Consider the following 26,226-nt stretch of genomic DNA (forward strand, 5'->3'; position numbering starts at 1 on the left):
AAAAGGCCAAGAAACAAAACTTTTGAGCACAACTGTATATTCTCACCTCCAGGGCAGGTGGTTACATGAATAATACAGCTGATTAGGCTAATACATTGTATAACCCACTAATGTGCAGACTCACCCCAAGTGTATCCACTTCTAAGGCATAGGTTGTCTTTGTAAGGCGATTAAACATTATTTCCATAAGGCCACATTCACTCGTTCGGTATTTGGTGAGTTTTTTACCTCAGTATTTGTCAGCCAAAACCAGGAGTGGAACAATCAGAGGAAAAGTATATTAGAAACATGTCACCACTTCTATATTTCTCACCCATTGATGTAAAAAACTGACCAAATACTGACTGTGTGAACATGGCCGAAAGCTATAAGCCCTCCTTCAAACATAATATATAATGAGACTTTGTTCACATGTCTATTCGGACATTCTGTTTGTCTGTTCTAGGAATAGACAAATGAAATAACTGATTTGTTAAATTGGCTATGCAAAGAGATTCAGAAGAACACCATGGATTATCATTAGGTCCCTTTGATATCCTCCATGTAGATCTTTTTATTTTCTGTTCTAAAAAAACAGAACAAAGATGGACCTCATAATAATCAATGGGTCCCCTCTGCTGCCATTTGATACCTTAAGTAACAGATGCTTGTCATTTGTCTGATCCTAAAAGAGAATGTCTTAACAGACGTGTGAACAGAGCCTATTGCCAACTAGTGTAGGAAACAATATGTAGATACATACCATGTAAGAATCTATAAATCTGCAACACATTGATGCTGCATGTCCTGTATTTGCTGAGCATCGTCTAAGTACCCGTTTGGAGGATAGTTTACCGTTGCAAGCCCTCTTCCCTCTGTAATCTGAATCGGTGTCTCTGTGGTTCTCTTCCCTCTGTAACATTATCAGTGGCCTTGTGGGTCTCTTCCCTCTGTAACCTTTATCTGTGGCCCTGTTCTTCTCTTCCCTTCCCTCTGTGATCTGTATGGGTGGCCCTGTGGTTCTCTTCCCTCTGTAACCTTTATAGGTGGCCTTGTGCTTCTTTTCCCTATGTTATCTGTATTTGTGGCCTTGTTCTTCTCTTCCCTCTGTGATCTGTATCGGTGGGCCTGTGGTTCTCTTCCCTATGTTATCTGTGACCCTGTTCTTCTCTTCCCTCTGTAACCTGTATCGGTGTCCCTGTGGTTCTCTTCCATCTGTAACCTGTATCGGCGTCTTTGTGATTCTCTTCCCTCTGTGATCTGTATCTGCGTCTTTGTGGTTCTCTTCCCTCTGTGTTCTGTATCTGCGTCTTTGTGGTTCTCTTCCCTCTGTGTTCTGTATCGGCGTCCTTGTGGTTCTCTTCCCTCTGTGTTCTGTATCGGCGTCTTTGTGGTTCTCTTCCCTCTGTGATCTGTATCGGCGTCTTTGTGGTTCTCTTCCCTCTGTGATCTGTATCGGTGGCTTTGTGGTTCTCTTCCCACTGTGATCTGTATCGGTGGCCTTGTGGTTCTCTTCCCTCTGTGATCTGTATCAGTGGCCTTGTGGTTCTCTTCCCTCTGTGTTCTGTATCGGTGGCTTTGTGGTTCTCTTCCCTCTGTGATCTGTATCGGTGGCTTTGTGGTTCTCTTCCCACTGTGATCTGTATCGGTGGCCTTGTGGTTCTCTTCCCTCTGTGATCTGTATCAGTGGCCTTGTGGTTCTCTTCCCTCTGTCATCTGTATCGGCGTCTTTGTGGTTCTCTTCCCTCTGTGATCTGTATCGGTGGCCTTGTGGTTCTCTTCCCTCTGTGATCTGTATCGGTGGCTTTGTGGTTCTCTTCCCACTGTGATCTGTATCGGTGGCCTTGTGGTTCTCTTCCCTCTGTGATCTGTATCGGTGGCCTTGTGGTTCTCTTCCCTCTGTGATCTGTATCGGCGTCTTTGTGGTTCTCTTCCCTCTGTGATCTGTATCGGTGGCCTTGTGGTTCTCTTCCCTCTGTGATCTGTATCGGTGGCTTTGTGGTACTCTTCCCTCTGTGATCTGTATCGGTGGCTTTGTGGTTCTCTTCCCACTGTGATCTGTATCGGTGGCCTTGTGGTTCTCTTCCCTCTGTGATCTGTATCGGTGGCCTTGTGGTTCTCTTCCCTCTGTGATCTGTATCGGTGGCTTTGTGGTTCTCTTCCCACTGTGATCTGTATCGGTGGCCTTGTGGTTCTCTTCCCTCTGTGATCTGTATCGGTGGCCTTGTGGTTCTCTTCCCTCTGTGATCTGTATCGGCGTCTTTGTGGTTCTCTTCCCTCTGTGATCTGTATCGGTGGCTTTGTGGTACTCTTCCCTCTGTGATCTGTATCGGTGGCTTTGTGGTTCTCTTCCCACTGTGATCTGTATCAGTGGCCTTGTGGTTCTCTTCCCTCTGTGATCTGTATCGGTGGCCTTGTGGTTCTCTTCCCTCTGTGATCTGTATCGGTGGCCCTGTGGTTCTCTTCCCTCTCTTTATCCTGTAGTTATCACCATCAGTGTTTCAAGTAGCTGTATGTAATATCATAGCCTTATATTGTAATATTAATACACATCCACTACTGTTTTCTTGCAGACAGATGCTCATTATGCCGTACTGTCTCTCCTGCTTTGTTTGTCTGAGTCGCCTTCCAAAAATGACTTTATTGAGAAGCCAAGAGAAAAACAAGCAGGTAATCGGAAGCCTCTCATTTTGGTGAATGCTTCTGTAGAACGGAAATAAACCTGAAAAGGGAAATTTCCACAATGGCAAAACCCTTTAGTAAATAACCAAACATCTGTAATGTGCATGTAGTTAAGTTTTCTGGTCTCTAATAGTGACGTCATGTTGACTTGGCCTTGTGTATTATGTGTCATTATGGGCAGCAGACCACTCCAGCATGTTGTAACTGGACAACCGGCTAGGAGACACTGTAAGAACATTATAATATTTTGTACACTTTATGGACAAAAATATTGGGACACCTAGAGGACTTGATGTCCGATTCCAAATCCATAGGCACTAAAATGGAGCCTATGTGCGTAAACCACGGGGGGGGGGGGGGTAAACCACGGGTTAGGGTTGGTGGATGTTATACCCTTGTGGTTATGGGACTGAATGGAAGACTTGAATTCACTGATGAAGTGATGAAGATGTGTGTCCCAATACTTTTGTCAGTGTAGTGGATTTTCTTTATCACCCAGGTATTGGGAGAGTTAGAGTACACTTTTCAGACTCCATATAATTGATTGTTCCATGTATATGCTGATTTGTTTAGTTGAAATTAAGCAGCTTATAAAGTAAGGCATACATATTCACATCCGTGGAAATGGCTACTTTTCATAACCTTTTGTATGGATTCCTGTAGATGAAGAGGAGCCGTTTGACTGGGGGAAATACCTGATGGAAGGAGAAGACGATGGTCTCAGCGTAGATGACACACCGGTAAGACTTCTTCACTTTTTTTTTTAAACTCTTTTTATTGAAAGATTCCACAAATTAATACAACAAGCATATGACATTGCAGTGTAGAATACAGATCAGCATATCATTATCATCCAAAGTAGATATAGAAGCATACTTTCAACAATAGAGTAAACAAACACTACAAATAAAGTATAACATTTCTACAAGCATTGCACCATCAAACCAACAGGTTCTTATCAGAGTTTGAGTCTGTATCTATTCAGATTGTAATAGATATTTATTCTTAAGATCACTCACAACACCACATTCATACATTGAAGAGGGTATATTTCAGGGGTTATACCGCGAAATTGATGAAGTTATAACATCAGGGGCTAGCTGTGTCAAGGGTGAGTCGCACCATCTTTCCCAAGTCTTGTAAAACTTTTGGGGGCATCTTCTATATCTATGTAATATTTTTTCGTATGAAATCACATCGTTCACTAACTTTTTCCACTGCCGAATTGAAGGTGATTTTCCCCCCATCCATCTCAATGCTATCGCCTTCCTGGCCATAAAGAGAACCTCCCGGAGAAATATTCCATCATAATGAGTCCATCTTTCCTCATCCACTACACCCAGAATACATAACTCTGGGCGACATTCAATCGGTATTCCAATTATCCGTTCCAAAGTAACTATTACATCATTCCAATATCTTTTTATAATTCTGCAGTTCCAAATAATGGAACGATTATTAATAATGGAGCAAGAGAAAAAAAAAAATGTGATCCAGCTTGATCAAGATCCTCCTCACTGGTGTGATTGGTGTTTGCTATAAGAAATTTTTAAAGAACCAACATATTTTTAAGTTGTCCAATAAAGCTTTGTAAATTGCAGCCGCCTCCGTCTCAAGCTGGATCACTTTTTTTTTTTTTTTTTCCTCTTGCTTCTAATTCATGTGGATGCTCACCACAGTCCGTGCTGGGCGTTGGCAGGCTTGGGGATTGCTTTGCAGACGGGTAAGCTGACTACACTTTCTTTGATTATTAATAATAAAACAATGGAAAGGACACCATTGTAGGCATTTACTACAGGCCGCCTGTGCAAGCTGAAGATATGGATGAGCTCTTTATGCATCAAATGGCCAAGTTCTCCAAAAAATATGACATAGTTGTCATGGGAGATTTCAACTATCCTGACATTTGTTGGGAATCTCTCTCAGGCAAAACTAACAGGTCAAGGAAATTCTCATCCTCTCTTGCTGACAACTTTATCTTCCAAAAGGTAGGGGAGAAAACAAGGGGAACTGCTACCTTGGATCTAATCCTTATAAACAGGGAGGAAATGGTTGAGGAGGTAAAAGCGTCTGGGACCCTAGGAGGAAACTACTATGCTATTTTAGAATTTTGGATAACTAGAGGAGGAAGACCTGTGAAGACTCAGACGTCAAGGTTAGATTTCAGAAAGGTAGATTTTAAGGGATTCAGAAAGAGAATTGGAGGGATCCAATGGCTGGATATCCTTAAAGACAAAAATGTCCAGGAAGGATGGGAAATCTTGAAAAATGAAATTCTCGAAGCACAATCGTTAACAATTCTGAAAAGAGGGAAGAATAGGAAGCATTTAAGGAAACCAGGATGGATGAACACAGAACTTAAGCACATGCTAAAAAGGAAGAAAGAAATGTTTATAAAATGGAAAGAGGGAGGCATATCTAAAGAAGAATATAATGCTGTCTGCAGAAATTTCAGGGCACAAATCAGATTATCTAAAGCTGACAATGAATTGAGGCTTGCAAGAGATGTCAAAAGCAATAATAAAGGATTTTGGGGATATGTCAAAAGTAAAAGAAAAGTCAAAGATGCTATAGGATTTTTACAGGATGAAGATGATGAAATAGTAAGACAGGATGTTGAGAAGGCCGAACTTTTAAATTCCTATTTTGCATCTGTTCTCTCTCAGAAAGGAAATGTAACATCAACGGTTCTTCACTGTCCTATTAAGGGAATAGAAGAATCCAGGATATCTATAAACAGAAAGTTAGTGAGGAAACACTTAGCTAACCTAAATGAATTCAAGTCTCCAGGTCCAGATGAATTACACCCCAGAGTTCTGAAGGAGGTAGCAGAAGAAATTTTTGAACCCCTCTCCACAATCTTAGAAAATTCTTGGAGAACAGGAGAAGTCCCAGAAGACTGGAGAAGAGTAAATGTTGTTCCTATCTTCAAAAAGGGGAAGAAGGTGGACCCAGGCAACTAGAAGCCGGTGAGTCTGACTTCTATACCAGGAAAGATCTTTGAGCAAATTATTAAACAACATGTATGTGAGTACCTGGATAAGAATGAAGTGATTAAACAGAGTCAGCATGGGTTTGTAACTAATAAGTCATGTCAGACTAACTTAATTTCCTTCTATGACAGAATCACTGATTGGGTGGATCAGGGAAATGCTGTAGATATAGTATATCTTGACTTCAGCAAAGCATTTGACAAAGTATCTCACACAATCCTTATTGAAAAAATGGCTAAGTATGGAATGGACAAGGCAACTGTTAGGTCGATTCATAACTAGCTTAGTGATCGAACCCAAAGAGTGGTCGTAAATGGCTTCACATCCAGTTGGAAAAATATCTCAAGTGGGTACCACAGGGCTCTGTCCTGGGCCCTGTATTGTTCAATATCTTTATCAACGATTTAGATGAAGGAATTGAGGGTAAACTGATTAAATTTGCTGATGACACAAAGCTAGGAGGGATAGCTAATACTAGAGAAAAGAGAGAGAGGTTTCAAAAAAGATGTAAATAAACTGGAGCAGTGGGCAGCAACTAACAGAATGGTTTTTAACAGGGAAAAAAGCAAAGTACTACATCTTGGCAATAAAAATGAAAAAAGCATATACAAAATGGGAGGAATAGGGCTAAGCAACAGCACATGTGAAAAAGACTTGGGTATACTAATTGATCACAGACTGAATATGAGTCAACAGTGTGATGCAGCAGCAAAAAAGGCAAATGCAATTCTAGGTTGTATAAATAGAAGCATTCAGTCTAGATCACGTGAAGTCATTATTGCCCTCTACTCCTCTTTGGTCAGACCTCATCTGGAATACTGTGTCCAGTTTTGGGCGCCACATTTTAAAAAAGACATCAACAAACTGGAGCAAGTTCAGAAAAGAGAGACCAGAATGGTGACCGGTCTGCAAACCCTGTCTTATGAGGAAAGGTTACAGGATTTGGGAATGTTTAGCTTGCAGAAGAGAAAACTGAGAGGAGACTTAATAGCTGTCTACAAATATCTCAAGGGCTGTCACATTGCAGAAGGATCATCTTTATTCTCATTTGCACAAGGAAAGACTAGAAGCAATGGGATGAAACTGAATGGGAGGAGACCCAGATTAGATATTAGAAAAAACTTTGACAGTTAGAGTGATCAATGAGTGGAACAGGCTGCCACGAGAGGTGGTGAGTTCTCCTTCAATAGAAGTCTTCAATCAGAGGTTGGACAGACATCTGTCTGGGATGATTTAGCGAATCCTGCTTTGAGCAGGGGATTGGATCAGATGGCCCAGGAGTTCCCTTCCAACTCTACGATTCTATGATACTATGAAATAAGATGCCAGAAATCTGCACCACCATCCCCACACCTGTGACATTCATCAGTTGTCCTGCCAAATTTATATAGCCTACTTGGGGTTAAATAGGATTGATGAAGAATATACAATTGAATTGACTTATTGTTTGCAGCCGGAGACACCACCATATGTGCCTCCATTGCGTCCTCCCATTGCTCATCTGTAATGGAGGGGATTAAATGCTTCCATCTACCCTCTACAGCTAGTTGAGTGGATGCAATCCTGTAATTTAACAGGAAAGTATATAAGGAGGATATCACACCTGTGGGCCCCTGAGTTGATAAGACTCCTATCAACGGATACTTAGAAATTCGCCTTCTAGGACACGGGAATTGATACTGTATGGCGTGTCTCAGCTGCAGATATCTATAAAAATCCCTATGGGGAATCCCAAACTTCACATGAAATTGTTCAAATGATAACAAGATTTGATTCTCAAAAATTTGATTAAGCGACACTACTCCATATTGCTTCAAGAAATTTGGACCTTGCAAATTCTGAAGTTGCGAAAATTCAGGATTATCCCATATTCGAGTCTTCCCCACTTGAACAGTAAATTGTACAATATGCTTACTCTCACGCCAGACCTGTATTGCTAAATTATGTGCAAACAGCAAGCCCCGGGATGGTCTGTATGAATCTTCTAATATTACCCATGGCGTATGTCCCTCCAAAAAATGTATAAGATGAGATTCTGTGTTTTTGAGTCTGCGTTATTGAGTCTATCTTGAATTAGCCAACACTTTAGGTAACGTAGTTGACCAGCTCGATAATATAAAAAAAGGTCAGGCACTGCGTATCCACCCTGTTTAGGTCTCTGTAGGGAGCTAATACTTACTTTAGGTCTGGATGAGCCCCATATAAATGTTGCCATCAGGCTATGCAGCCTCCCAAAGAAACCCTTAGGGATCTGAATTGATGTATGTTCTAACATATATAAACACTTTGGGAGAATTATCATTTTGATTAATCCAGTCCTACCCGCTACGGATAGGGGAAGTCGGGACCATATCTCAAACTTCTTCCTCATCATATCCTCCAGAGGGTATATGTTGTCTCTAAGGTCATCTATCGCGGTTTGGTTGATTATGATGCCTAGGTATTTAAATTTGGAAACTACCTGTAGATCGGATAGTGTATCTACGGTTATATTATTAAGCAGCGGCATAACTACAGATTTACTACAATTAATTTTGAGGCCTGACAATTCTCCGAAACTATTAATCAGATCAATTGCTCTAGGAAGGGACCGTTCAATTTCTCCCAGGAAGAGTACTAGATCATTAGCATACAGTCCGACCTTGTCTACCTTAGAATTAATGTCAATTCCCTCAAAGATCTTGTCTAATTTTAAGTGCAATTGGCTCAATCGCCAGAGTGAAGAGCATTGTCTTCTTCACTTTTATATTGAGTTTTACCCAGTTATAATCTCACTAGATGTGGGCCCAATGCTATTGTATCGGGAGGGCAGTGTGTGTGTGTGGGGGGTGTGTCCTGCCGCAGACTGCCCACCCACCTCTGTGCATTCACAGCTGGCAGGTAAGACGGTGGTTTGCGGCCTGTGCTGGAGATGGGGTGCGGCGCCACCAGAGGGTCTGGCGCGTGTAGTCAGGTGGTAGCTGGTCCTGGCGGGGGTCCAGCGGTGGGGTCCGGCTTGGGTGTCCCTGCGGTGCCCCGCTGGTGGTACTGCAGAAGGGCCTGGTACCACCAGTGGGTGCCATGTTGGAATACCCATCACTTGGGTATTCCAATATGGCGGTCGGCGTACTTCCGATGCAGTGCAGTGGATTGTGGGATTCGAAGACGTCCGGACGGAAGTGGATGACTGACAATTTTAGGTAAGTATATAATAGATAAGGAGCGTCCAAGCCGAGCATAGCACCGTGTAGGGGACAGAGCCCTAATACAAACTGTACCTATAGTGCTGGGATCTGTAGATGTGATTGCACTCAATCTTGTTTTCAGATATGCTAATGAGGTGCTCGGTTCACTCTTGGCGCGGCCGATTGGTTCAGGGCACCTTGCACCCACTTAGAATACACGTACGTCCACCTTCATTGATTCTCTGGCTCCTATATCGTGTACATGTATAACAAGTGCACCAATCCTAAACCGGATACATTTCTATCTTAATTTCTGCCACTTTTTTGGGGCGTCAATTATGATGAATTTGTCAGCCTTGCTTTACCACGCCTCCTGCTATGGTTTTTCCCACTTCAAAAAGATTCCCAAGCTGGCCAGGAATGATGTAAAAAGAAAAAAGGCAAAGCTGTGCAAAATTTTTGCAACGTTGAAAACTGCTTAATGAATCGGTGCCCAAAGGTATGGTATTAGGGCTGTGACCCCTACACAAATCTGTGTTGCTTAGGACACTTTATTTGTGTCGACAGGCTACCTTTTAGGGCATTTGCAGGCGACCGTTTTCTCCACATCCGAGAAAATCAGTCTGATTATGCTGATCTGAGTGTGATTTAAAAAATAAAAAAATAGCCCCCCTCCTTCTCTATGATGTCATCTGAGTGTGGTCTGAATTTTTTGACATGGCCCATAGAGTTGAATGGGTGAGTGCCATCTGATTCTTAGAGGCAAAACTTGCACAAATCAAACCTGTGCACAACCCCATAGAATAACATTGGGACGAGTGCGCCCCACGAGAACCACGAATGGCACTCATCCAATTTTTATCGTTGCCTGCCGTAACTGTGAAAGTGATCACGTTTCTTATTGTGAGGACACTGAACCTTTATTCCCCCTCCCCAGTCCGATGCTGAGTCTCCTTCGCCGCTCTGTCGGTTATTGTGTACAGAGCTGACATTATGTCACTGCGCTTAGAACGAGCCATTGAGCTATCGGCTTTGGCAGAGCCACTGAGCCCAATCATTGGCTGCAGCGCTGTCTACGTGACATAAACGCTGCAGACAACAACAGAAGCTGTAAGCAATAGCGGAGACTTGGATCTGGACCTTGGACAGGCAAGCTAAGTTCCGTTTTTTTTTTCTCATTTTTTAAAAAGAAACTGCAGTCAGAGGAGATGGGATTTCAAAAACAGATAAACCCCTTTAATTTCAGCTTCTAAGCCTCTGACTCTGCATGTTGGCTACTGCTCCATTTATAAATGTTGTGGTAAGTGAAATCCACTGACACCAATTAATATGATTTCAGGAATGGTCTGATATTAGTGAGGAGGAAGATGATCAGGAGACCCTCAGTAGGGAGGACTCGGGGATTCAGGATGATAGGACCCCACAAGACGATGGTGATAAGAAGAGCACTGCTCCCGCATTATCATGGAAAGGTAATTGTGTCGGCCACTGTCCCACCAGTGTATGGTATCTTGTATAGTGTGGAGGTGGAGAAACTGGATGAGAGAGTTGGCTAGTACATTTACTGACGCCACTAGAATAAATACCGTATTTTTCGGATTATAAGGCACACTTTTTTCCCCTTAAATTTGGGGGGAAAATGGGGGTGCGTCTTATAATGCAGACATACCTTATTGGTACCGTTGCTGCAGGCCGCAGGCTGGGATGAGGGGGTGTCCGGCGGTACTGCGGGTGCACTGCGGTTCTACTCCTCTCCCGAGATCTTGGTGCTGAGATCTCCATCTGTGCATGCCCCGCCACCCGATGACCATTTTTCCGCAGTCCACCGCACAGGAGGAAACCATAGAACTACGGGGGGGGGGGGGCCTCTGGCCTTTCACAAAACTTTGTCAGAGCTCCCCGCAGCATCGGAGACACCCCCGCAGCGCTGGACACCCCCGCAGCAGCACGCCGTACATTGGAATACCCCCTCATCCCGGCCTGCGGCCTGCAGCAGCACCCCACTCCTGCCTCCTCCAGCAGCGACCCTGGGACCCCCCTTCACCGCAGCCATGACCCCCGGTAAGCAATAAGACGCATAGATTATAAGAAGCACCACCATTTTATTAGAAAAAAAAAAATCATATGTCACGACTGCAGCCGCAGACGTGGCCCAGCAGTCGCCTCCACGCCGATGGCGAGGGGCGATGGACCCTCTATACCAGGGGTCCCCAACCGCCGGTCCGCGGCCCAGCACCGGGCCGCTGCAGTGCCCTTGCCGGTTCGCAGACACAAGGGGAGCCAGGGGCGGTCAGTGGCGTAGCGGGGGCTGGGGCGGCGTGTGTAGCGGCGGCAGGGAGCGATCCAAGCAGCTCCGCTGCCTGCAAGAGGGAATAGGAGCGGAGCTGCAAGGACCCGTCCAGCTTCCTGCCCGCCGCCCGCTCTTCCTGTCTCTGACACAGAGAGGAGCGCGGCCGCTGCTGTGTCAGAGCGAGGAAGCGCGGGCGGCGGGCAGGTGAGAGGAGAGAGGTGGTGTCTGTGTGTGTGTACGTATAATGTGTGTGTGTGTGTGTGTGTGTGTGTGTGTGTGTGTGTGTGTGTGTGTGTGTGTGTGTGTATGTATGTGTGTGTTGGTCTGTGTTTGTGTAGCCTGGCCCTGGAGGAGATGGGGACATGAGGAGAAGGCCATGAGGGAAGTGATGGAGAGACAGCAGTGATGGGGTGAAGGCAATGATGGGGAGAGGGGAGTGATGGGGTGAAGGCAATGATGGGGAGAGGGGAGTGATGGGCTGAAGGCAATGATGGGGAGAAGGGAGTGATGGGGTGAAGGCAATGATGGGGAGAAGGGAGTGATGGGGTGAAGGTAATGATGGGGAGAGGGGAGTGATGGGGTGAATGGAGTGATGGGGTGAAGGCAATGATGGGGAGAGGGGAGTGATGGGCTGAAGGCAATGATGGGGAGAAGGGAGTGATGGGGTGAAGGCAATGATGGGGAGAAGGGAGTGATGGGGAGAAGGGAGTGATGGGGTGAAGGCAATGATGGGGAGAAGGGAGTGATGGGGTGAAGGCAATGATGGGGAGAGGGGAGTGATGGGGTGAAGGCAATGATGGGGAGAGGGGAGCGATGGGGTGAAGGCAATGATGGGGAGAAGGGGGTGATGGAGCACTCATTCAAAACCTATGGTGAGTTGAGTCACATTATAAATGTTATTTAATTATAAGTATGCACTGCTACACTACCACCGTGTCCATAGCCCCGCCCCCTTATGACCAAAGCCCCGCCCCTGCCACACCTCCAGCCCCGCCCTGCCGGGCCATGGAAGAATGGTCTTGCTTGAAACCGGTCCCTGGTGCAAAAAAGGTTGGGGACCACTGCTCTATACCACAGAGGTGGACCCGGGCCTACCCGAACTAGGGAAGGGCAGTGACCGGGATACTGTGGCAGCTGAGCATGTGGACAAAGAAGACACGTAGAACTTGATGACACCGCACAACTTCAGGTATAAATAAAGTTTACTTAAAGTAAAGTCACAGTACATAGACAAAACAGGGCTAAACCAGGCTCCCGATTCCACACCTCACAGAAGGGTACCACCCAGTGGACCCCAAGGCACCATCGGATCACCGAGGCACTCATAAGCGGGACATCGGGACACAGGCAGGACGTCAGGACACATGAGGTCATCGGGACACACAAGGACATCAGGACACACGAGGTCATCAGGATACACGAGGTCATTGTAAAATAATGCTTATCTTGTAAAATACTCAGGACTAGTTACCAGATAAAAATGTAGTGGTTTATTTGGATTCTTCCATCAAAGAAAAGATTATTACAGAAAAACATAAAAATGGGTGAAAGAGAGATTGTCCATTAGTTCATATATAAGCTTGTAACCTTCTTTCCTGGAACTGTGAAAAGACATGTGTCTTGTAGTGCGTAGCTTCTCTGGAGGGGGGGTTGGATTAACATACCAGCTGTTCAGTTATGTCCATGCAGAGATGACATCTTGCGTCTGTGTCTCATGATGATAAGGGAAGGAACGAGCCACCTCTACAGTTAGCCATGAATTATATACGTCTCTTGAAGCACGTGATCCTGATATATATGGAGTTGTCCTGTACCATGAGCCAAGCTTAAAAATAGCCTATGTCGTGTAAGCTAAAGCAATGTACAGAACTGAGTCTTATAAGAAATTAACGGATTATTAATATTTAACAATTCCCCCTTTTGAGGGAGACAGACATTAATTGGAACCCTCAAAATATAACAAGATCTTCTTTCTTCTTTTCTTCTTCTTTGACAAAATAATTTAATATCAATAATAATAATATCAGATTACCGTTATAAGTACTCAATGACATAATTGATGTGAATTCATGTTTTGGTAAGCCGTGTACAATACTCATATAAAATATGTATAATTATACTTCCCTAAGTCTAAATTGAAGCATCTCCGGTCCAGTCATCATCATCTGATGTCATCTGGTCTTCATTTTGATGTCTTCTGTCTTCTTCTTGGTTCTTTTAAAAACACAGTTTTTCTCTAGCATATAGATGTTGTAGAAATCGTGTTGTGTATCAAATCAAAGTCCATAAATTCAAATGTTGATACAAAAACAAAGTCTATAGATGAAATGCAGCTTTAATATCTGTGCAGTGTCACCTTAAAAACCTGGGCTTACATTGGCTCGCCTTTCTGGAATCCTCCATCGGTACTGATCTTTGAACAGGTGTGACGTCTTTGGTCAGCAAAGCAAGGGTTAAAATGACTCTTCCTTGCTAAACATAGCACCATAACCAGTCCTTGTCCTAATGCACAGGACATATGTCAGGGTTGTAGCTTCCTGACAATTACCTTAATTGTTCACCAGCTTTTCATTGAAGCTTTACAGGTGATTGAAACCTCTGGAACTTGATAAGAATGTGATAACACCGTTCATCTCAGCATCATAGGATCATCGTCCTCTGGTTGTCAGGTTAGACACTTTAATTGTGACTGTCAGTGGTGGATACTGCACTTGTAAGTAACACAGTCTATTACTCAGAAATCATAGCTTTGTTACCTTCTGGGACTTCTGGATAGCGGCATTCTTCTTCTTGCAACTGATAAGAATCAATTTTAATATGAAAAGTCTTTATTAATGTGATTTCAGTATCTTGCTTGAAGTCTTTATTCCCTATTCTATACCAAATCTGGTAATTTTCCTATCCTATAATATCACAGCGTACCATAGCAATCAGTAATATCCATATAATTATCAGAATTTGTACCATATATGGATTTTAATGATTGAAATAATAAACCAATAATAAGTGATAATACATTATTATCCATATTTTTTCATGTGATAGAACATTTTTTTATGTCATAGGTGTAATTACCTTTTTCAACCCATAGGTGTCACTGTGTTTTATGTAACCAGTGTTTTCATCTTTATTAATAAGGAATATATTTATTATACTAATAATATGCAGGAATGTATAGCCATTAACCAAAATAAGAATATATGAGTGAGCGAATGAATGAATAAAAGAATTGTTGCATATAACTCAGAAGTGAAACATTTTCCTTTGTAATAGAACCATATCATCCCTATATTTAATGAAGCAATATTCTCAGTAGATATTACTTTACTAAATATTGATGAAAAAATAAAATTTAAGAATTAAAATAAAAATATAGATTAAAAAATTGAAAATTAAGACTAAGAATAAAAATAAGGCCTTTATGTTGATGCAGAGTAGTTATGTCTTCAGTAACATATACCCTTTATATTTCCATGATCTGGATTATTTCATAATTGTCATAAACTTGTGTTACCAAAATATTCAAATTATGCAACTTTGCATATAATATTCCTCTTAGTGTAAAGAAATGACTCTTTATATACTTATTATACCCAATACTTATACCATTGTACCTTATTAATATTTCTTCTTTATTAAAATGTGTGAAGAAGAGGTATTAATCAAATGTGATGATGTAGTCAGGATCAAAAACATATTTCCCCCTTAATACCAAAAAATATTGTTTTATGAAATAATTCATTTATCAAAACCAAAATTAAATTAAAAATAATTAATTTCTAAAGTATGTGAATTTATACTTATACCATTATTTGTCTGAAGATGTGTGACCATTAAAACTAATTTGAATATCATAAAATTATCCTTTGGAAAATTAATTTAAATGTAGATTTTCTTCATAAACCATTTTGATGTGCGATTGCACTTATCCACAATTAACTAAATCAAGAAATAATAATTACTATAGAAATCTAGAAATATATGTTGTGTAGATAATATTTCATTATATATTAATATTCTAATATTTTAACTGATCTGCATATTTCTCCTAAAGATAAAGGCTTTTGGGTTTTTTTCTTTCTCTCTCGCATTCAGATTCCTGAGGCCTCACACACCAAACATATCACATTACTCGCTCAGCAGCTGCTCATACACTCAGTCACTGTCACTCAGACTGTGTCACATATTATCCCACATACGAAGGTGTGATGAATACACGTATTTTAACCCTAATTATCAATGCATTGTAAACTATTTAAAATTAGTCTTAATATTTCTTTGAATATTCCCCAAATACACATGACATAAATATATGTTGTATAGCTATACTTGACATTTAGGCCTGGAAAAAATTCCATTGGTTTGCAAAAGTTGAGACCCCCTAAAAATTCTTTTCCTAAAGAACAGGGACATGGTATACTGGTATACCTATTATTAGAACAAAGTTCAAATTTCACATGCTGTGGTTGTCATGTCATGTCATGCCATGCAGTAAAGGCACACACAGAACACATTTAAAATACAGTTAGTTATTTTCTTTTAAGTGTTAAATATAAGAAATCATGCAATAATTGCAACTTCCTGTGTAAATAAAGGCATACTTCCTTGTAAGAGAATTTTTCCGATTAAGTCCTGCTTTGAAATAAAAATTCTAAGGAAAAATAAAAGATAAGGTTAATATCATATTCATAATTCTAAATATTACTGAAGTAGATTACTTCTACAAACTATATACTGTATATACTGTATGAATATGTATATCTATAAACCATAGAACTACAGGATTATACTCTATAAAATAATTACATATAACTGACAAATTGTATAATTCTTTTACACAATATATATAATTACTTTTTCTAGCCAATTCCTACACCCATACTTATTTCTCTGCAAAAAATATCCTGAAAAGTTCTTGCCATTTTGAAGCTGATAGATTCTTGGAGCAGAGTATTCAATTTACAGGCCATGATGTCACTCACCACCTGCTTCTGTCTGTCAAATTCGGCCATCTTTGTTACAGAAAGAAAATCAGAACTTGGAATTTTATAGGGCTTAAACTGTGAAGTTTTTTCAGTGGTCCTTTGCATCATTCCATAGGGCTTATAACAAATATGTAATTTTCTTCGTTCTTCATAGATTTGATTTTGGGGAAAACTCATTTTAGAAGGCTTTGCTAATACAGGCTTCTGATAAGATTTTACTCTGCCTGTCTTCACAAAATTAGCACAATTTACTTTCCTTTCACGATTCTCGTGTTTTCTGGCAAAATCAAGGGATTGCGCACATTCCAATAAAGAATCTTTTTGTGACGCAATAACACGAGATGCAGGATTTAAAAACCAAAATTTGCTTACAAAACTCCTTATGAGGGACTGTGTTTTGACATTCTCACTCAGCATTTTGTACAGACGTTCATATATGGACATAAACGTGAAAGTACATTCCTTCCGATCAATCCTTAATTTTTGAAGAATATCAATATCTGGATGATTTTCACTTGATGAACAAAAAATGAGAATTTGTAATCTATCCTTATCAGTTAAATTCTCATGTGTTTCACCAGATAACTTTAAAGTCAATTTCCTAGCAAAGTTTACAGGGATCCACATTTTTGAACAACTGATTCTTCTCCTCATTAGATAAATCAAATTTGTCAACACAGCTTTCAAAAACCTCTGAGTTTCTACAAACATGGATTTTGTTATCATATGCAGGAATGATTTTACATATTTTTAGCAAATTTTTTCTTACTTTACTTCGGAGTTGGGCCTGTGAGTCGTCTATTTTTAGTGGTACGTCTTTCCCTTGTACGTCATCTACGTCAGTTCTGAAGTCTCCTCCTACTTCTCCATCTTGTTCAACGTCTGCAAGGTCACCTTGAATAGCTGCTGCTACTTGTAACTGTTTCTCCACATTACAGTGAATCTCGGGAACATCACTATTTTCCTTCACACAATCATTTTTGGATTTCTCTGACACAGATCTATGAAATATATCTACCATCTGTAGAATATTTTTTAATTTATCTCTTTCTCTATTGAGAAACTTACAATCTAACTTCTGATTCTCCAGTTCGCACTCGGCATATAAGCTAAGCCATAATACTTCTGGATTAGACTTGTCTACAGACTTAAATTTCAATTTACTCTGCTTAGCAAGAGAATTAATGACATCCATTTTATTTCTCTTACCTTGAAACGTCTCAGCTTGTTCCTTTGATGGACAACGCTGGGCTCCAGTCTTCACACGTCTGGCTTCAGCACGTCTGGCACTTTGGCACTTGTAGTACTTCTCAATCCATCTGGCAATTCTTAGTCCTCACTTCTAGATTCTGTCTGATTCTTGTGAGTAGTGGAGTTCCTGATAACTTGCACATATGACCGACGTTAGCAAAGTTCAATCCCCCTTTTGGGCAAGTTGAGGGAAATCCGCAAAAAAAATACAAAAATTCAGATCTGGCTGGCTCTCCAATGTAAAATAATGCTTATCTTGTAAAATACTCAGGACTATTTACCAGATAAAAATGTAATGGTCTATTTGGATTCTTCCATCAAAGAAAAGATTATTACAGAAAAACATAAAAATAGATGAAAGAGAGATTGTCCATTAGTTCATATATAAGCTTGTAACCTTCTTTCCTGGAACTGTGAAAAGACATGTGTCTTGTAGTGCGTAGCTTCTCTGGAGGGGGGGTTGGATTAACATACCAGCTGTTCAGTTATGTCCATGCAGAGATGACATCTTGCGTCTGTGTCTCATGATGATAAGGGAAGGAACGAGCCACCTCTACAGTTAGCCATGAATTATATACGTCTCTTGAAGCACGTGATCCTGATATATATGGAGTTGTCCTGTACCATGAGCCAAGCTTAAAAATAGCCTATGTCGTGTAAGCTAAAGCAATGTACAGAACTGAGTCTTATAAGAAATTAACGGATTATTAATATTTAACAGTCATCAAGACGCAGGCAGGACATCAGGTTACACGAGGTCATCAGGACATCAGGGTCACCCACAGGACATCAGAGTCACCGGCAGTCATCAGACGGGAGTCGTTTGGTTCCGGACATCCAACACGACCTACAGGCACCATTGCAGTCATCAAGCTCCAGGCAGCGGTCATCAGGTTCCAGACTACGGTCGTCAGGCTCCAGGCATAGGACCTAGGAAGGAACTCAAGCGTGATGGTGCTAACACCGCAGGATTGCTGGGCCTGCATGGATATAGCACAGGATAGTAGATGCTCAGCAGGAACACCGGTTACAAGAGTCTCAGAGTCACTGGGTGCAGGGCTCCAAACACAGAGGGATTCCAGGAACATAACACAGCAGACAGTTCAGACATGGTCAGGTACAGGATAGGTACAGGATCAAGGATTCAAGCCTGAATACACCGCCTCCAGGCCAGGGCGAATTTAGACAGGGTCAGGTACAGGATCAAGGATTCAGGCCCGGATATACTGCCTCCGGGGCAGGGCGAGGGTACAGGACAAACCAGAAATCAAGGCAGGGACTTTGGTACCATAACCGAGACAGATGAGGTCCAGAGACACAGACACAAGACACACATGGCAAAGTCCAGGAGCATTGTGAGTAGCTCTGGCCCTGCCCATAGGGCAGGGTAAGTTTATAAAGGAGCTGCCCCTCAGCAATTGGCTGGGGACAGCATTTCAAGTACACACACTAACCCTGATAAAAGCAGGGAAGGTGTGGCTGCGCACGCCCTAAGCACACAGAAACCATTGCAGCACAATCAGTGCAGTAACTGCAGCTTAGAGCACCTGGCATCGTCTGCAAGCCTAGACACACGTGGAAAGTCATGCACCTGCTGCAAATGACCTCACAACTCGCGGACAGCTTCCACAGCGGCGACCAGGGACCGCACATGCGAATGGTCATACAGCAGAGCAAAGACCTAACACCACATGTGCAGCTACGCAGCAGAGCCGGGAACTGAGCAGGCTCCATACAGGTAACAGCCAGCAGTATCCCAGCTCAATTAGGGGGAAAGGAGTAAGGGGTTAAAGCAAACACATGCATTGTCACGCCGACAAGCAGATACAGACAGAGCGGCGTGACATCATATTTTTCTCCTCAAAATTTGGGTTGCGTCTTATAATCTGGAGCGTCTTATAATCTGAAAAGTACGGTACTTTCTAAAGTAGTTTATTACCAAATGCACAAAAGCCTTAAATGTTTTGGTGTAATATACACTATAATACTTCCCACACTGCAGATATATGGTGTTCTTGATGCTGTGGATTTTCTGCAGCGTTTTTGCGCCATTCAGCTAATTAGAGTTATTTACAGTTTTTTTTATTTCTTCTACGCCTCATTGGGGGACACAGAGACAGTGGGTGTTATGCTGCTGGCCACTAGGAGGACACTAAGTAAGCCAGAAAAAAGTTAGCTCCTCCCCTGCAGTATAAACCCTCTCGCTGGCTGAGATTTCTCCAGTTCTTGCTAAGTGTCTATAGGAGGCATTTGGGTCTGGCTTCAGACCCCACCGTTTTTATATTCATTTTTGATTTTCTGTAAATATTTATTTTTTAATTAATGGCGTGAAGGGGGCGACGGTTCCTTTCTACGGCCCGCTCGTCCTCGAGCCAACAACAGGCAAGCACACGGAGTATACCTCCCCGTACACTTTCCTGCGACGTTTGGGGCTGATTCCTCTGTCGATGGTTCCCTTACGGTCGGTACTCCACGGATACGAGGGCAAGCGCAACAGAACGAAGCACAGGAGTACATGGAGAGGACTTGAGCAACGCTTTTCGGATGCCCTGAATCAGCCCCAGAGCTCTCCATCCCCCTGCCACAGGGTGGATCGCTTGAGCAATACCCCTTTAAGACCTCCAGCTCTGCTACATCGCCCGGAGGATGAGACACCTGCAGCTGGAAGGCCCCGGACAGCGCGACCTGCCTGAGCACAGGAGTGGAGGTATGGGGTCGGGTCCTTGTCCCCGGGAGAAGCGCTGACTTAGCGTCAGCGGCGGTACACTGGCGCCCGGCGCTTACCGCGGGGAGGCCATAAATTTAGTCCCGGCTTTTAGGCCTACTAGGCTGGAATTTGCATAGTGCAGCCCACACTTTGCGCCGCCGCCCACGACTTTGGCGCTCCTCGCTCTGTGCGAGAGGCGCTCTGCTGATCTCGGGGGGGCCGTGTTCTTTTACCTCAAAAGCTTAACCCCTTCTCTGCCTGATCTGGGCCTGCCGTAAAGCGTGCACACTGACAGACAGAACCTGGTGTCACACAGGGCCACCATTATTCCTCCCGAGGACACAGCACAGGACCATGGGTAAGCTGCATCTGCCCTCAGATTAAAGCTTAACCCCTTCTTTGCACATTCTCTGCAGCCTAGGCTCTGCCCTTAACCCTTTCAGGGGAGCGAGTCTCAATCTAAGAAGCTAAACGGGCTGCTAAGAAGCACACTGCGTTTTTTACCGTGTGTACCACTTGCAAGACTGCCTTGCCCAGTGCCCAGAGTAATCCGTTATGCACGGACTGCGACCCGGCCTACGCCCTGACCTGCGCTCCAACTCCCCTCACTGCCGCTGCTGACGAGCCTCCTGCGTTTAGTCCCCCTGAGTGGGCTGCGTCCCTGTCATGGTCTGTGGAGTCACTGACCCAGGCTATAGACACCCTCCGGGAATCCTCTTTAAGTCAGAAAGCGTCTTTACCGCCCAAGGAGGGCCCTGGTGACGGCCGGGAACCTTCCACCAGCAGGGGTCGTACTCGTTCAAGGGATGGTTAGGACTCTTGAAAGCGGACCCATGACGCGTACCATAGTCACGCTCACGCTTCAGCATCGGCGAGTTCTGTCTCTCGTTCTCCCTCCTAATGTTCGCAGCGAGCACGACTCTGAATTCGAATCTGACATGTCAGTCCCTGAGAATCCTCCAACTGACCAACACTCGCTCGATTCTCTTATAGAATCAGTCAACAGGATTCGGAAGTTGGACGAGGAAAATATTCCCGCTCCAGAACATGTTACCAGAGGACCAAACGTGTGCGCAGGTTATTTACCAGCCATCCGGAGTTTAAGGTCATTGTCGAGAAACATAGGGATTGGCCACATAAGCGGTTCACAGGGCAAAAGTCTACTGAGGCTAAATACCCTTTTGCTCCAGACCTAATGAAGGATTGGTTACAGTCCCCTTCCATGGACCCTCCTGTATCGCGTCTTGCTTCTAAAACGCTCCTATCCGTTTCTGAGGGCTCCTCAGTCAGATACCCCTCCGACCGTCAAATTGACTACCTGGCCCGCTCAGTTTTTTGAAGCTTCAGGAGCGGCGTTTTTTCCATCTATCGTGGCAACTTGGGTCGCTAAGGCAATGGCTGCTTGGGAAGAAGTCTTAATTACTGCCTTCTAGGGTAGCAATCTTCCTCTGGGGACAACCAACATCACCAGGCAGATAATTCACATAGGGGACCTTGTAGTGGATGCTTCTTTTAGATGCCGCAATTGCTCTGCTCAAACTGCCGCTAATGCCATCTCAATTAGAAGAGCCCTATGGCTCCGCGACTGGCGGGCGGATGCCACATCTAAAAGATCGTTGACTTCTCTGCCCTATCAAACTGGTCGCCTTTTTGGAGAGAAACTGGACCAGCTCATTTCTGATACTACTGGAGGAAAGAGTAAATTCATTCCCCAACGAAAGGCTGTTTGGCCGTTTTGCAACCAACAGCCGACGCGTTTTCGATCTTTTCGCCACAATTCCGGTTGGTCTTCCTCTATCTTCTCTTCCGGATCAGGCTGGTCCCCGTGCGGAGACAGAGGCTCCCAGGTTTCATACAGACCTAACCGCTCTTGGAAGCCAAGGGCATCTGGATCTGGGGGAGCCAGATCTCCTAAATCTTCTACGCAAGGACTTGTCGCGGTATCCGGCGGGCACCGACTAAGTAGATGGTCGTCTATTTTCCTTCAGTCACACCTGGCTCGCGGTCGTCCACAAGTGGGGTCAGGGAGCTGGTGTCCTCCCGATAAAAGAGGGAATTTTCTCCCCCCCCCCCCCCCCCCCCCCCAACACGTTTTTTCCGATCCTACCCCCCCACCCCCCAAGAAGAAGGCAAGAGCCTCCCTTCGGGCTGTTCAGGCTCTGCAAAGGGAAGGAGTCATCATCCCGGTCCCTCAACACGAAGGGTTCAGGGGTTTTTAATTCAAACCTTTTTGTGATTCCAAAGAAGGACGGGACGATACGGCCCATACTGGCTCTCAAACTGTTTAATCAGTTTGTCGAGGTGCGGCTCTTCCGAATGGAATCTCTTCGACCAGTTGTCGCATCCATGGAAAAAGGAGAGTTCCTAGCATCCATCGACATCAAAGACGCTTATCCTTCACACTCCGATCTGCCCGTCCCACCAGCAGTTCCTTTCGTTTTGCAATTCACGATGAACGCTTCCAGTTCGTTGCCTTGCCCTTCGGACTCGCTACCGCCCCCAGGGTCTTTACCAAGGTCATGGCGGCTGTCATGGCAATTCTCCACTCTCGGGGAGTAGTGGAGTTACCGTATCTGGACAACCTGCTCATCAAGGGTCCGTCCCTTCCAGCCTGCGAGGAATCCGTGGATATAACAGTTAATTCACTTTCTCGTCTGGGGTGGAAGATAATCTCGAAAAGTCTTTCCCAAAACCGGCTCAGAAGTTTTCCTTGTTAGGAATGATCTTGGACACTTCCCGCGAGTTGGTCATTCTCCCTCCAGAAAAGACCCAAGCCTTACAACAGATAGCACGGACTCTTTCCCGACCAGTTTCTCACTCCATTTGTTTCAGCATGAGAATTTTCGGAAAGATGGTGGCAGCAGTCCCATTCGCACTGTTCCATCTCCGTCCTTTACGATATGCGTTGCTGTTAGCTTGGGACAAGAGCCCATTCTCCCTGGACCGTCGGTTCCTTCTGTCCCTGCGAGTCAGACAAGTCCTCAAGTGGTGGACACTGAGGTCCACCCTGAATCAAGGGAGGTCTTTTTCTCCCAGTAAGATGGTTGGTTGTAATCACCGACGAAAGTCTTCTGGGCTGGGGTGCAGTCTTTCGTCACCACACGACACAGGGTCGTTGGTCAACTCGAGAGTCACGTCTCCCCATCAACATTTTGGAGATACGAGCGATCAGATTAGCTCCACGGAGTTTCCACCATCTCCTCGCAGGTCACCCCATCAGGATCCAACCCGACAACGCCACGGCTGTAGCGTATATCAACCGCCAGGGAGGTACTCGGAGCAGGATGGCCATGCACGAAGTGAGTCACATCTTCCATTGGGCCGAGATCAACCATTCGCCCATCTCAGCAATCCACATCCCGGGCGTAGCAAATTGGGTGGCAGCTTTTCTCACTCGCCAAGGCCTTGCCTCAGGAGAGTGGTCTCTTCATTCAGAAGTCATTCAGCAGATTTGTCTTCGTTGGGGGACTCCGGAGGTGGATCTCAGGGCCTCAAGACTAAACAAGGTTCCTCGGTTCATTCCCGATCGCGCGATCCATGCGCCATCGGAGCGGACGCCTTAGTTTCTGCCATGGCATCTTTCCCTCTCTTCCCTTGCTTCCGAGGGTCATCATGATAATCAGAGTGGGGGGGGGGGGGGAGTACCAGTGATCCTAGTCGCGCCAGATTAGCCGTGCCGAGCATGGTACGCAGAACTAATACAACTAGTTGCAGATGTTCCCTGGCGACTTCCAGATCGCATGGATCTACTCTCTCTCAGGGCCCGATTTACCACCAGAACTCCGGGGCCCTGTCTCTGACGGCGTGGCCGTTGAATCCTGGATTTTAGCACAGGCTGGGTTCTCTCATATTGTGATTTCCACCATGATTAGTGCTAGGAAGCCTGTGTCCATGCGCATCTATCACCACGCCTGGAAGACCTTCTTTTCGTGGTGCAAGGATCATGGTCGATCCCCTCTGGTATATTTCCATTCCGGCCATATTGGAATTCCTTCAATCCGGATTAAAGTCAGGCCTCGCGCTTAGCTCTCTCAAGGGCCAAATTTCGGCCTTGTCAGTGCTATTCCAATGCAAAATTGCCACCAAAATTCACGTCAAGATGTTCATTCAGGGAGTCTCCCATGTGATGCCTCCTTATAGAAGGCCATTGGAATCATGGGTCCTTAACCTGGTTCTTGGGGCCTTACAGGAGGCTCCTTTCGAACTGCTGCAGGACGTGCCACTGACCGTTCTCTCTTGGAAGTTGGTCTCTCTAGTGGCAGTTACGTCAATTAGACGAGTTTCGGAATTGGTGGCCCTGTCCTACCGTCCTCCGTTCCTGAATCTTCATCAGGACAAGGCAGTTCTCAGGACGTCCCCTTCCTTCCTGCCAAAAGTCGTAGTTCCATCTCAATGAGGAAATTGTTTTGCCTTCTTTTTGTCCGGCACCAGTCCATCGCATTGAGAAGGCCCTCCACACCCTGAATGTGGTTATGGCTCTGAGACGGTACATCTCGCGGACGGCTCCCCTTCCGCAAGTCAGATGCCCTGTTCATACTTCCAGAGGGGCAGAAGAAGGGTCTAGCCGCTTCAGAAGCGACGCTAGCCAGGTGGATTCGCTTGGCTATTCAGGAATCCTACTGTGTCATTAACGCTCCTGTCCCAGCAGGGATTAAGGTGCACTCTACCCGCTCAGTGGGCACCTTGTGGGCCATTCGGTCCCAGGCGTCGGCAGAACAGGTCTGCAAGGCTGCGACTTAGTCCAGTCTGCATACTTATACAAGACATTACCAAATTCATTTTCAGCCCTCTGCGGATGCAGCTCATGGCAGACGCAGCCTGCAATCGGCAGTACCTCAGTGTTGACTCGTGGTACTTGGGGTATTAGCAGATGTGTGCTCCCCACCCAGGCACTGCTTTAGGACGTCCCACTGTCTCTGTGTCCCCCAATGAGGCGTAGGAGAAAGAGAGATTTTTGTGTACTCAACGTAAAATCCTTTTCTCCAAGCCATTCATTGGGGGACACAGCACCCACCCTGTTTAGCCTATTGGCTCACTGTAGCATTCTTAGAAAAATATTCAGAATTGAGAGTCCTCAGTGGTTGATACCTTTTAATGGCTAACTGAAAAGATGGTAACACATTGCAAGCTTTCGAGACTACTCAGGTCTCTTCATCAGGCATAGACTAATACAAAATCTGAAGAGTCAAATATTTATGCACAATACAGCACAGAAAAAATGCAATAGATGAGACAAGTGACGTGAAGCAGAATTATGATTATGGGAGAGGGAGAAACAAATATTGGACCAGTTCATGGATAAGGAGTCCGGATGTTTTATTGTCCTCTGATAGGGGTCTCCTAATGTGTTGTGATGCCCCCACAAGGTCTTAGGAGCAAATTCCTTAATTGATGTAAAAAGACATAAATCCATGCGACACATTCATTCCAGCATTGAGTGTCAAAGGTCGTCATAAATTTATACTCACAGACTCTTCTCTCTCTCTGAGATGTGAAGTTGCCTTTCAATACCAGTAATTTCATATCCCTGGTGTTGTGGTCCATCATACAAAAATGTTTTGCCACAGGTAGATCCATTCTTTTTTCTCTTATTGTGTGACGATGAGCATTCATCCTTCCTCTAAGCTTTTGCCCTGTCTCCCCCACATACAGACCCCCAGTTGGACATTTAGTACAAATAATTAAGTACACCACATTAGATGTAATGCAGCTGAAAGTACCTGGGATTTTGTAGTTCTGATGTGAATTGAGGATCTTTATCTTGTCCGTGGTCATTATAGATGGACAGGTTTTACATTTTTTTCTGGTTGCAAGGAAAGGTTCTTCAGATTTTGTATTAGTCTATGCCTGATGAAGAGACCTGAGTAGTCTCGAAAGCTTGCAATGTGTTACCATCTTTTCAGTTAGCCATTAAAAGGTATCAACCACTGAGGACTCTCAATTCTGAATATTTTTCTATCTGCTGGCTAACACGGTACAAAGATATACATCTTTCCTGTAACATTCTTAGGTTTTGACATAGTTATGGTTATTGTTGACTGTTTATGCTCCTACTGCTTTTTTCACTGAACTGGAGAAATCTCAGCCAGCTAGAGGGTGTATACAGCAGGGGAGGAGCTAACTTTTTTTCTGGTTTACTTAGTGTCCTCCTAGTGGCCAGCAGCATAACACCCAC

General features: G+C 44.2%; 1 protein-coding gene across 1 annotated transcript in view; it reads left to right on the forward strand.

The window, feature by feature from the left end:
* TUBGCP5 (tubulin gamma complex component 5) overlaps window positions 1-26,226 on the forward strand; it is a 103,968-nt gene that overhangs the window by 22,584 nt on the left and 55,158 nt on the right. The window contains exons 4-6 of the mRNA XM_073541456.1: window positions 2,553-2,649; window positions 3,325-3,401; window positions 10,158-10,290. Coding sequence (XP_073397557.1) covers window positions 2,553-2,649; window positions 3,325-3,401; window positions 10,158-10,290 — 307 coding nt within the window. The remainder of the gene's footprint in view (window positions 1-2,552; window positions 2,650-3,324; window positions 3,402-10,157; window positions 10,291-26,226) is intronic.

The sequence above is a fragment of the Dendrobates tinctorius genome, unplaced genomic scaffold (genome assembly GCF_039654945.1).
Source record: "Dendrobates tinctorius isolate UK_male_01 unplaced genomic scaffold, ASM3965494v1 ptg000121l, whole genome shotgun sequence".
NCBI classification, from domain to species: domain Eukaryota; kingdom Metazoa; phylum Chordata; class Amphibia; order Anura; family Dendrobatidae; genus Dendrobates; species Dendrobates tinctorius.